The 12,500-nt window shown below is 46.4% G+C and overlaps 1 protein-coding gene across 9 annotated transcripts in view; it reads left to right on the forward strand.

Annotated features, from left to right (window-relative positions):
* Window positions 1-2,586, forward strand: part of LOC113655190 (probable E3 ubiquitin-protein ligase HERC1) — a 54,895-nt gene extending 52,309 nt beyond the window's left edge. For all 9 annotated transcript variants that reach the window (XM_047805355.1, XM_047805348.1, XM_047805349.1 and 6 more), the window contains exon 80: window positions 1,314-2,586. In XM_047805355.1, the coding sequence (XP_047661311.1) occupies window positions 1,314-1,499 (186 nt within the window). In that variant the 3' untranslated portion in view covers window positions 1,500-2,586. The remainder of the gene's footprint in view (window positions 1-1,313) is intronic.
* Window positions 2,587-12,500: the final 9,914 nt, after the last annotated feature.

Below are 12,500 nucleotides of genomic sequence, written 5' to 3' on the forward strand. Positions count from 1 at the left end.
TGCTGCATTCACACCGAGCCTAGTGATCAATAGTCTTCTGTAACTTGTAGAACTCCACCCAAACTAGGGTTAGAACTCCACCCGGACTAGGGTTAGAACTCCACCCGGACTAGGGTTAGAACTCCACCCAGACTAGGGTTAGAACTCCACCCAGACTAGGGTTAGAACTCCACCCAGACTAGGGTTAGAACTCCACCCGGACTAGGGTTAGAACTCCACCCGGACTAGGGCTAGAACTCCACCCATACTAGGGTTAGAACTCCACCCAGTCTAGGGTTAGAACTCCACCCAGACTAGGGCTAGAACTCCACCCATACTAGGGTTAGAACTCCACCCATACTAGGGTTAGAACTCCACCCAGTCTAGGGTTAGAACTCCACCCAGTCTAGGGTTAGAACTCCACCCAGACTAGGGTTAGAACTCCACCCAGACTAGGGTTAGAACTCCACCCAGACTAGGGTTAGAACTCCACCCAGACTAGGGTTAGAACTCCACCCAGTCTAGGGTTATAACTCCACCCAGTCTAGGGTTAGAACTCCACCCAGACTAGGGTTAGAACTCCACCCAGACTAGGGTTAGAACTCCACCCAGTCTAGGGTTAGAACTCCACCCAGACTAGGGCTAGAACTCCACCCAGACTATGGCTAGAACTCCACCCATACTAGGGTTAGAACTCCACCCATACTAGGGTTAGAACTCCACCCAGTCTAGGGTTAGAACTCCACCCAGACTAGGGTTAGAACTCCACCCGGACTAGGGCTAGAACTCCACCCATACTAGGGTTAGAACTCCACCCAGTCTAGGGTTAGAACTCCACCCAGACTAGGGCTAGAAGTCCACCCATACTAGGGTTAGAACTCCACCCAGACTAGGGTTAGAACTCCACCCAGACTAGGGTTAGAACTCCACCCAGACTAGGGTTAGAACTCCACCCAGACTAGGGTTAGAACTCCACCCAGACTAGGGTTAGAACTCCACCCAGACTAGGGTTAGAACTCCACCCAAACTAGGGTTAGAACTCCACCCAGACTATGGATTATTCTTATTCAGGGATTAGTGAGACCTTCTGAGCACAGAATAAACCAAGGAATTGCTAGAATGCTCTGGACCTTCAGTGACCAGAGACTTTACCAGTTTCCTATACACACATTAAACCTAGTTAATAGTGGATTAAGAAGTCTTAGCATTTTTCTGACCAATGTGGGTTATTAGGATCCTTTGGATTCGGAATTATACTAATTATTTGGTCTGTATATTATTATACCGGTCTAAACCACTCTTGGTTTATCTCCCCCACCCCCCCACCCCCGCAGCCCATAAACGGTCTCCCAACGGCACAGACGTGTTTCTTCCAGCTGCGTCTCCCTCCCTACACCAGCCAGGCCGTACTCGCAGAGCGTCTGCGCTACTCCATCCACAACTGCCCCTCCATAGACATGGACAACTACATGCTGTCACGCAACACCGAACCGGCGGACGGCTCAGACACCGAATACTGACGCAACGCTCTCGTCACGAACTGTGTCACACGCTGGGAAAGAAACGCACCAAACAAGACGGTGTGGTTCGTGCGTTTGTTTTTTTTTTGTTTTTGTTTTTTTAACTATTCCTCCTCAACGTTCTTCCTTATCGGTGCAATACGGAAGATGGTCCTGATGTGATCCCGGACTTATTTAAGGGTACAGAAATGTAGGGACTTCTCTTTAGACTCAAAGGTGCAGTTTGTAAAACAAATACATAAACGTGGGGGTCATTTCGTTATCCTAGAAACACCTTTTCGAGACCCAGAAATTAGCTCCGCCCCCCCCAGCCGGAAGTCTTCCTTAAAAAGGAGAAAGACGTTTAACGGTAGTTGTAGGCGACGTGGAAAGCGTGACCGCATTAACCGCGGTTGTTTATCTTCTTTCAGGAAGACGAAGGCTCTCAAAATTACAAACCACTTCTTTAAACGTAACGTAAAACATGACAGTGCAAAATATTTGCCGCTAGAAGAATTAAAATGCTAGCACCGGTTTCAAGCCACTCCATGTGGGAAAACGCCAACAAGGCGTCGGGAAGATTCTTATCCCGGTCTCCTACATATTTATCGATAACGTGCAGTACGTCTCCGGAGGACACGCCGAGACTCGGATTAGCGCTCAAGTCGTTTTGTCCTGAATGTAATGATTGTGAAACGCCACATTATGCACTCAGATTTTTATTTGCCAAATAGTGTACTGTGACTCCATCATATAGCCATGGAGGGAATTTAGGTCGGTTTGTGTTTGTTTTGGTTGTGAATACGTGTGGAACTCCATTGTGTGCTGTGAATTGTTTTGCTCCTTCAGGAAGACGCGTAGCTCAGATCCAGGTCCTAGCCGCTGCGTGTCGGGACCGAGTCCTTCTCCGACTTCTCCACGGAGCCTCCAGCTACTACCATGTGTCGTGGTTTACATTAACGCTAATTTATTCGAATTGTTTTGTAAAGAGAGCGAGACGTCGGTTTGCACTTCAGACCTATATGCATTGTTCTTGAGTATATTATAAAAAACAAACAAACATAAAAATATCACAGACTGAATATTAAAATGATTTAGAGCTGCTTTAGCATTTGGTCCTTCTTTTTTTTTTCCTCTGATGCACATCAAAAGAATTCTCTATCGTAACTCCGTGCCAGTGCTTCTGACTTGAATGCGACTCGAAACTCGAGTCATACTGTATTTTCACTTTCTCTAAAATTGACCACGCCTCCTCCTCTAAATCCGACGGGTACGAAAGCGACACGTTCTCTAGAAGTTAGAGGTCAGACCTTCGCAAAATTCTTCATGAACTAAATCTATCGATCTATTTTTTCATCTTAATAATAACCAGATTTGTAAAGTCCGTCGCGACAAACTTTGATGTCGGCTTTGACGATGCGAGTATTCGCAAAGGCCGGTGCTTTTTGGAGGCGAGTGGACATAAGGGTCAGTGTTACTTTTGGATGCAAGTTGACAGAAAGCTAGGGTGCCAAAACATTTGGAGGTAAGTAGAGACGAGCATGTGACGTCATCCGAATGCTGTTGAGGAAGTTCCCCTCAGTGTTCTGAGTGTTTTGATATGTCACATGTCCATGTTGTAAAAAGTTTTTTGATTTTGCATATTTTGGGGGCGGGGCTACGGGACAACCGAAAGACCAGTCGGTACACCAATAAACCTTTGTTCAGAGTCTCACACTAAAGGAGCTGGCCGAGTTTGGTGTAGAGAGTTCGAAAGCTTGTCGAGTTATAAACCTCCAAAATTTATAATGGGAGTCTATGGGGAAAAATAGGCCATTTTGAGACCCGGTACCGGAAGTACCGGTACTCGGACCGCTTAGAAAAGTAACAGCAACAAACTTCATATCAGGTTCTACAACATATCTGAATTTGGTGCATGTGGCTCAAAAGCCCTAGGAGGAGTTACTCTTGATAAATTTTAGTCTAAGCTTAAACAGGAAAACAGAATGTTGGCTTCTACAAAGCGACATAATGACAGCTTATTTTTATTCTTGATAAAAACTGTGTCCTGAGAATCTCTCAGAAGTTTCCAGATCTTTTGGTCCAGACCGATCTCACGTCATCTGACACTACCGAGCGGTTTGATTAGTTTGGGGCATCTGTACTTTCCCTTAACTGCGGTCCAGCAAAAGCGTCTCGAAGGTGACGGCCGTAATCAGTGACTGACTTTCTCTGAGAGATTGATTACACGATGACGCAGAGGAAGAGCTGGAGTACCGAGAACGCTTCTTCAGATCACACGGCGTCACCGGGCACACGAGTCGTCACGTCGAGAGCCGAGCTGAAGAGCCTCCGTACTGATTTGGAGGGAAAGTGCGAAGGTTTCTGAATGTTCTGAGTAGAACAGAAATGCGATCGTGTTACTGTATGTTGTTCATGATGTTTGTTGGATGCAGTTTCCTACTCCGTGAGGGTAAAGTGGGCGTGTCCAGGTGTGGGCGTGTCCAGGTGTGAGTTTATTCATCAAACCACTTTACCTCAAGTGTTCCTTCACCTGGATTTCATCATCAGCTTCTTTATTTTAAGCCCCTGTAACATTATTAGTGACGTCACGTGACGTGACATACGGCCAAGTACGGTGACCCGTACTCTGAATTCGTTTTCTACATTTAACCCATCCAGAGTACACACACACACACACACACACACACACACACACACACACACACACCGTGAACACACAACCGGAGCAGTGGGCAGCCATTTATGCCACGGCGCCCAGGGAGCAGTTGGAGGGGGTCGATGCCTTGCTCAAGGGCACCTCAGTCGTGGTAGTGCCAACCCGAGACTCGAACCCACAACCTTAGGGTTAGGAGTCAAACTCTTTCTAACCATTAGGCCAGGACTTCCTGGACCTGGACCTGAAACTGAGCTCCGCCCCAATCGAAACTGTACGTTCTGGATTCACATCCACCATTTGTGTGACCGTGTGACATCAGACGCGGGTCCGATCTAGCCCTCGCGACAGTCGTGAAATAGAATTCTGTGTCACTAACGAAGGGAAAAATAATACGCGACTGGATCCGTGCCACTTTCACGTGCAGTGTGAACACATCCCGAGCAACAGCCTGGAATATGTGCTGAAATAGCAGTCGTGACACACATTTCCCCACACGCGAGCGACCTTATTAAGCACCTGTTTTATTTGTGTCCGATTCACACCGTAGTCAGCAGGTTCGCAGCTGCTCCCGTCTCAGACCCATCATCAGCCCCTGTGCTGTTTTTAGAGCTCCATTCATCACGGACGACGAGCTACGGATTTAGAAAAGGCACCTGAGAAAGTCAAAGCAAACACGGCTGATGGAGAGGAAACGCGAGTCGGACTCTAACGTACGTAACGTATCTAACGTAGCATCATCATGTGTGTGTGTGTGTGTGTGTCGTCCGAGACGGACCTAGAGCTGAAGGATTCGCTGCCAGGATTCCAGGATTTCCCTTGAGTATGAATTCAGGACTGTTTATTTATTTATTTATTTATTTATTTAAAAAAAAAAAAAGAAGGAAATGAGTTCACAGGCTTTATCCAGGATTACTGAATGACTCGAGTCAGTGTTTTATAAAGTAGCTTCAGGAATCATACTAAATTTCACACTAAACATTTATCCTTGTCTTTCAGTGCTTTCTTCTGGGTTCTTCAGTACATTATTCACCGTGTTCTTCTGGGTTCTTCAGTACATTATTCACCGTGTTCTTCTGGGTTCTTCAGTACATTATTCACCATGTTCTTCTGGGTTCTTCAGTACATTATTCACCATGTTCTTCTGGGTTCTTCAGTACATTATTCACCGTGTTCTTCTGGGTTCTTCAGTACATTATTCACCGTGTTCTTCTGGGTTCTTCAGTACATTATTCACCGTGTTCTTCTGGGTTCTTCAGTACATTATTCACCGTGTTCTTCTGGGTTCTTCAGTACATTATTCACCGTGTTCTTCTGGGTTCTTCAGTACATTATTCACCGTGTTCTTCTGGGTTCTTCAGTACATTATTCACCGTGTTCTTCTGGGTTCTTCAGTACATTATTCACCATGTTCTTCTGGGTTCTTCAGTACATTATTCACCGTGTTCTTCTGGGTTCTTCAGTACATTATTCACCGTGTTCTTCTGGGTTCTTCAGTTGTCCCTGAACATTTCTAGGCAGAACTTTCCAACTTTGGATCATGAAAGGATTTAAAGTTTAAGGACACCTAATTTACCCCTTAAAGAACCTTTTTTATCGGTTCTATAGCAACAGCTCGTACAGAAGACTCTCCGTTTAAACCGATTCCGCATGACAACGAGCGTGTTAATTCTCAAATCAACCAACACTACAGTCAGAGCTGCTGTTGAAATGAACCAGCACCTTAACACAGCAGCACTAAAACGACCTGACTGTCTGCTGCAGCACTTTATGACTGGAAGATTATGCAACGCTTCAGGGACCTCACTCTCTGTAACAGCTCCCGGGTTTCGCTGTACATCTGATTAGATGCCGCTCCATCAGGCCGTCACGTCTCCGCTCTGCTCTACTGTACAATACACTCCATCTGCTATTCTGGCCTCCAGTCGAAAACTCACACCTTATGAATAATTCAGAGCTGCAGGAGATCACAGGCTGAGAGACGGACGTCGCCTCTCCGGGCCAGCAGGGGGGGACAGTGTAGCACTGTAACCCTCACATTTACCATTTAAGCTACTTGTAGCACAGGAGAGGAGACGCGGAACAAACCGGGACCACAGGGGCCCGGGAACGTGTGAAATATCTGTAAAATTACGTCAGTCTTGTAGTTCTGTTTATTTTGATACAATACGACGATGCTAGCATATTAGCTGGTTTGTTAGCCGCTAGCTAGAGGGCATGTAATGTAAATGTGAAAGAAAAAAAAAAATATATATATATATATATATATATATATATTTTTTTTTTTAAATGTTCTTTAAGTGGCCTAAGCATCAAGTTAGAGGGCTTCTGGGAACGAAACCTGTGTCCAGGTGCTACATTTTGTCACACAGCCGGTTTGCTGACGCAGACGTGAGATGAGGTTAGCTCTCTCTCTCTCTCTCTCTCTCTCTCTCTCTCTCTCTCTCTCTCTCTCTCTCGTCTCGTCTCGTCTCGTCACGTCACTCCAGATCTGGAGCTCGGAACCTGTCTAAATCTTGGACGTGATGGATTTCCTGTCAGGAGAGAGGGCAAAAGGTTTGGTGGAAACGGAGAAGAGAAATCTATTAAATCTGATGTGATACGGCTGAGAGAACCCCCCCCACCACCACCACCACCACCACCACCATCACCAAACGGTGCCGATGTTTAAGGTCGATGATTCGCATTCATGGCATTTGGCAGACGCCATTATTCAGAGCAACTTACACGACTATATGACCAAGCACCTGGGTCCTGGGGTTTGAACACACAACCTCCTGTCAGTGATCCAACACCTTAACCACTAAACTACCACATCACTGTTCTTCTTTAGCTACAAGACATAAAAACTGAGCTTTTGTTGTTTTTCAGCTTACGCAGTAAAGCCACGTTTTTGTTTTTTACTCCTAACTCGTTCTTACTGACTTACGGTAGACGTGTTCTATAATCGTCATGACTACATCATTTTTTATTATAATAGAGAATATTTATTAACGGCTAAAATGAACGGACTAGAGTTCCTCACCGTTCTCACGGTCTGTAAACACGACTTTATTCGGAAGTCGTCACTACGGTTAGCGTGCTGTTAGCGTCAGCGTGCTGTTAGCATCAGCGTGCTGGTCGAATAAGAAAATGATCATCATCTAAAAGTGATCAGGGATCTTCATAAGACGTGATGACGGAGAATTGAGTCACACTTTTTATCCAATCCCAGCAGGATGGGGTTTGGGGAGAGTTTGATTCCATGCACGTACCGTAGGATGTGGCGTCGGTTCGGATTAATCGTTTCCCGGGGCTACAGCGTCGCTTCCCCGCCGGACGACTCGACTCCCAGCTGAGATCTTTCAAATGCCAGGGAAGAATTTCTCTGATCAGTTTGGCTCCTAAATCTCTTTACTGTTTAACAAATCGAGATCCTTCTGCACCACCACACGACACCAGCTACGACCTGTAGGCTTTATTCGTTCGCGTATCTACGAGGAGAAATGAAGTCGTTTAACTTCTACATAAGCTCAGTGGTTAAGGTGTTGGACTACTGATCGGAAGGTCATGGGTTCGTACCCCAGGACCAAGCTGCCACTGCTGGGCCCCTGAGCAAGGCCCTTAACCCTCTTGCTCAGTTGTAAGTCACTCTGGATAAGAGTGTCTGCTAAATGCCATAAATGTGAATGTAAATATATGATGTCATACGTTTAATTCTTTTAATAGCCGTTTTACTTTTTCTGCTCGCAGACGAAATACAAGACAAAAATAATTCTAATATGCATGGCCTAATGGTTAGAGAGTTTGACTCGTAACCCTAAGGTTGTGGGTTCGAGTCTCGGGCCGGCAATACCACGACTGAGGTGCCCTAGAGCAAGGCACCGAACCCCCCCCAACTGCTCCCCGGGCACCACAGCACAAATGGCTGCCCACTGCTCTGGGTGTATGTTCATGGTGTGTGTGTGTGTGTGTGTGTGTGTTCATGGTGTGTGTGTGCACTTTGGATGGGTTAAAAGCAGAGACCGAATTCTGAGTACGGGTCACGTACTTAGCCGTATGTCACGTCACTTTAATGCAGTTGCACCGTGTGAACACTAGAGGTCCTAATCCCTGGTCAAGTATACAGAAGCTCCAGCAGTCAAGAGATCTTTATCTTCAGGAGCTTTCAGAAGACACCAGTCCACCGGCCCTGAGCTCTGCAATGCCCGAGACAGAGAGACGACGTGGACGCCGGTCATTTTAGCCGACTTTGGAGCTCAAATTCAGGTTAAGTTCGACTCCTCGGGCTCTTTACAGTGAATAAATTCATGCTTTATTCGCTCTCAGCCTCGAGGAACTCGGTTATCTTCTCTCTTCTCCTCTCTCCTGCTGGCTGCTGGACATATGCTCGGCCTGCAGGGGTCTCGTGTTTGGATCATTTCCAAAGTGATCCCAGCGATCTGGAGCTGTGTGTTTAATAAACTATTCAGAATGACATCAGGTTTATTATTCAGAGTAACATCAACAAAATCAGCTTAATCTGGAGAAGAAAAAACAGTCAGCTAATTGCTGAGATGTTTAAACCCCTGATGATGAAACCGTCAGATGATGGTGATTCATATAGATTATACACACACACCACTGGTGCGCACACACTCAAATACACGCACAAACACACACACACACACACACACACACACACACAGATCATCAAAACTGTAATATGAAGCTTATTCGCAGGTAAAAAACTTTCAGCTTTCAATTTAATCACCGTACATTCAAGCAGACAGCAAGAGCTTGACTTAATCTCTGTGCCCCCCACCCTCATCCAATGTTTTCCTGTTTAAACTGTAAACTGATTAAATCACCTTGTAATTGATTAAAGGCTCTGATGTGACGTGACGTCCTCCACATCTGTCTGATCACTGAATTATCACACTGTTTCCTTTACTGAGAGGACAGTGTGTCTGTGTGTTAGCGGTTTAGCATCCTCACAGAACTTCGTGTGTATGTGTCTGTGTGTGTGTGTGTGTGTGTCTTTGTGTGTCTGTGTATGTGTCTGTGTGTTAGCGGTTTAGCATCCTCACAGAACTTTGTGTGTGTGTGTGTCTGTGTCTGTGTGTCTTTCTGTGTCTGTGTGTGTATGTGTCTGTGTCTGTGTCTCTGTGTCTGTGTCTCTGTGTGTGTGTGTGTCTGTGTCTGTCGGTGTATGTGTCTGTGTGGGGGTGTGTATGTGTGTGTCTGTGTGTGTATGTGTCTGTGTGTGTGTGTGTGTGTGTGTGTGTGTATGTGTCTGTGTCTCTGTGTGTGTGTGTCTGTTTGGGGGTGTGTATGTGTGTGTCTGTGTATGTGTCTGTGTGTGTCTGTGTGTGTGTGTGTGTCTGTTGGTGTCTGTGTATGTGCGTGTCTGTGTCTCTGTGTGTGTGTCTGTGTCTTTGTGTGTGTCTGTGTGTGTCTGTGTGTGTGTCTGTGTATGTGTCTGTGTGGGTGTGTGTCTGTGTATGTGTCTGTGTGGGTGTGTGTCTGTGTATGTGTCTGTGTGGGTCTGTGTATGTGTCTGTGTGTGTGTGTGTCTGTGTCTGTCGGTGTCTGTGTGTGTGTCTGTGTGTGTCTATGTCTCTGTGTGTGACTGTGTCTGTCTGTGTCTGTGTATCTGTGTGTGTGTCTGTGCGTGTGTGTGTCTGTGTCTGTCTGTGTATGTGTCTGTGTCTGTGTGTGTCTCTGTGTCTGTCTGTCTGTGTCTGTGTATCTGTGTGTGTGTCTGTGTGTGTGTGTGTGTGTGTGTGAGAGAGAAAGTACCAGGATCTAAACTATATGAACCCTATATTTAGTGTGAGGGCAGATGGTGGAGTTCGTACGCGGTCACAGTTTGGTTACTTCAGGAGCGAGTCGGATTTCTCTTCCAAAAAAATGTCTGCTCTCTGAAATAAAGGACGAGAAAAAGGTCGAGAAAACGTCAAGAGCTCGTCGGTCTCGTTACTCTCATCGCCATCAGATCGTTTTACGGCTGAGAGACGAACAGATCAAATAGAACACAGTAGAACAGAGTGAGACTGAATATAACAGTGTTCTATTTAAATTTTATTCTCCTTACTGCTATATTGAGAGCAGCAGAAAGACGATTGGAACAGAAGGAGAAAGGAATGAAGTAGATTAGAATTTTTTTGTAGATGTTGATCGCAGCTGGACATCGGGACTCGGAGTGTCGACGTTCCTCTACGGAGAAGCCCGAAGCGCTCCACTAGTGTGTGTGTGTGTGTGTGTGTGTCTCCGCTAGCAGAACTAGCAGCTAATTAGCGGCTAACCGAATATCTGTCTCTGGAAGCGACGAGGCGAAACTGCTGCTCAGGTACGACTCACACGTGGACGTGTTCCGTTCACTCAGACTTCATGTGCAGAACCCTGGCTGAACACCAGAACCACAGCACATGTGCTGTCACCTTCAGAACCAGAACACTTTTCTGACCCAGAATAGAACCGAACAGAATAATAAGAGCTGGAGATAACAACATGACAACACACACTCTCATTCACACACACACACACACACACTACGGACAATTTCCCAGAGATGCCAATCAACCTACCATGCATGTCTTTGGACCAGGGGAGGAAACCGGAGTACCCGGAGGAAACCCCCGAGGCACGGGGAGAACATGCAAACTCCACACACACAAGGCGGAGGCGGGAATCGAACCCCCGACCCTGGAGGTGTGAGGCGAACGTGCTAACCACTAAGACACCGTGCCCCCCCACACACCATGGAACAAAATGGAACGCAGTAAACACAGTGTTGAGTAACGGGACGAAGTCCTCTGTTACAAAACCTAAAGTTACAGCTGTTATAAAGCGCTGACACTGGAGGCTCCTTCCATACGTTATTCCTACGTAGATCGTATGCTGTACACTTCCCTGAGCCGTTACCATAGAGATGACATGGTGTCAGAGCGAGTGCATTAAACCTGCAGTAGAGAATTAATTAACTCCTGACGGCCAATCAGAACACAGAACACTGGGCAGAGTTGATCTCTCACTAACACCACAGTGTCTGGATCATCTCTCTCTCTCTCTCTCTCTCTCTCTCTCTCTCTGTGTCTCTGTCTCTGTGTCTCTGTCTCCGTCTCTCACTGTCCACATCTCCCTCGTTGTCCTCTTTCTCTCCTCTCTCCATATCGTTTGCTTTGTCCAGGTCTTCACAGCTCTCTCTCTCTTTTATCTCAGTGAAACTGATGAATCAGGCTCAAGGCGGAGAAACAGAACAGCGACGCCGTGCCGAACCCTGATCCCGGATCAGACGCTTTATCTGAACCTGCAGCTTCCTGCATGCAAATATTTGAAAAAAGCATCTGTGCATCAGCTGCATAAATCAGAGCAGAGACGCAGTAATAAACACGCAGCAGCCCGACCACCAGGGGATCAGAGCTTTCCTCTGATCAGAGCACTACAAACACTGTCTGAATACCAATGCTCAGGGACTGAGGCAGTGTGTGTGTGTGTGTGTGTGTGTGTGTGTGTGTGTGTGTGTGTGTGTGTGTGTGTGTGTGAGAGTGAGTGTGTGAGAGTGTGTGTGTATGTATGTATGAGTGTGTGTGTGTATATGTGTGTGTGTGTGTGTGAGTGTGTGTGTGTGTGTGTGTGTGTGTGTGTGTGTGTGTGTGGTGCTCTCACTTCTCACTGCAGCACTGTTACCTCACTCGACCCTGCAGCATTTTCAAAGTTTTAGTCCCCTGATAGCTATTGTGATTGTTTGATTCTGGAGTGTGTGTGTGTGTGTGTGTGTGTGTGTGTGTGTGTGTGTGTGTGTGTGTGTGTGTGTGTGTGTGTGTGTGTGTTACATATTTTTAAAGCTGGAATATTAGATTGTCTTTGTGAAGCCAACGTTAATGTCAGTTAAAGTTCCCTCTCGGTCTCTCCGTCCCTCCTTCCCTCTCGGTCCATCTGTCTCTCTGTCCGTCCGTCTCTGTCTGTCTCTCCGTCCGTCCGTCTCTGTCTGTCTCTCAGACGTCTTTAAACAGGAAGTGGATTATGAAGCTGCATTTATGTTGATTACTTTTCAGTCTTTTTCTCTTACAACAGCAGCTGATATTTTTATATTTCACTTTTACAGATAATACAACAAAATTACACAACGTCTCACTAACACAAGGCGCGCGCTCGAGCGCGCGCTCGCGCGCGCGCTCGCGCGCGCGAGCGCGCGGATAGATTATAGGGGTGTCGATGGGTATACGGTATAGTCTCTAACTGTAACATATACACATAGGTGTAATATTTCGATGCAGCGCTATATATCTCGTATATCTCTCTCTCTATACTTCTGGTGTGTCTTGTGGCTTGTATCCGGCTCTCAAAGACAAATATAAATAGTTGGACTCGTCGCTCCTATCGCTCGTCGCTCTCTCTAGCTG

The sequence above is a fragment of the Tachysurus fulvidraco genome, chromosome 21, assembly GCF_022655615.1.
Source record: "Tachysurus fulvidraco isolate hzauxx_2018 chromosome 21, HZAU_PFXX_2.0, whole genome shotgun sequence".
NCBI lineage: Eukaryota > Metazoa > Chordata > Actinopteri > Siluriformes > Bagridae > Tachysurus > Tachysurus fulvidraco.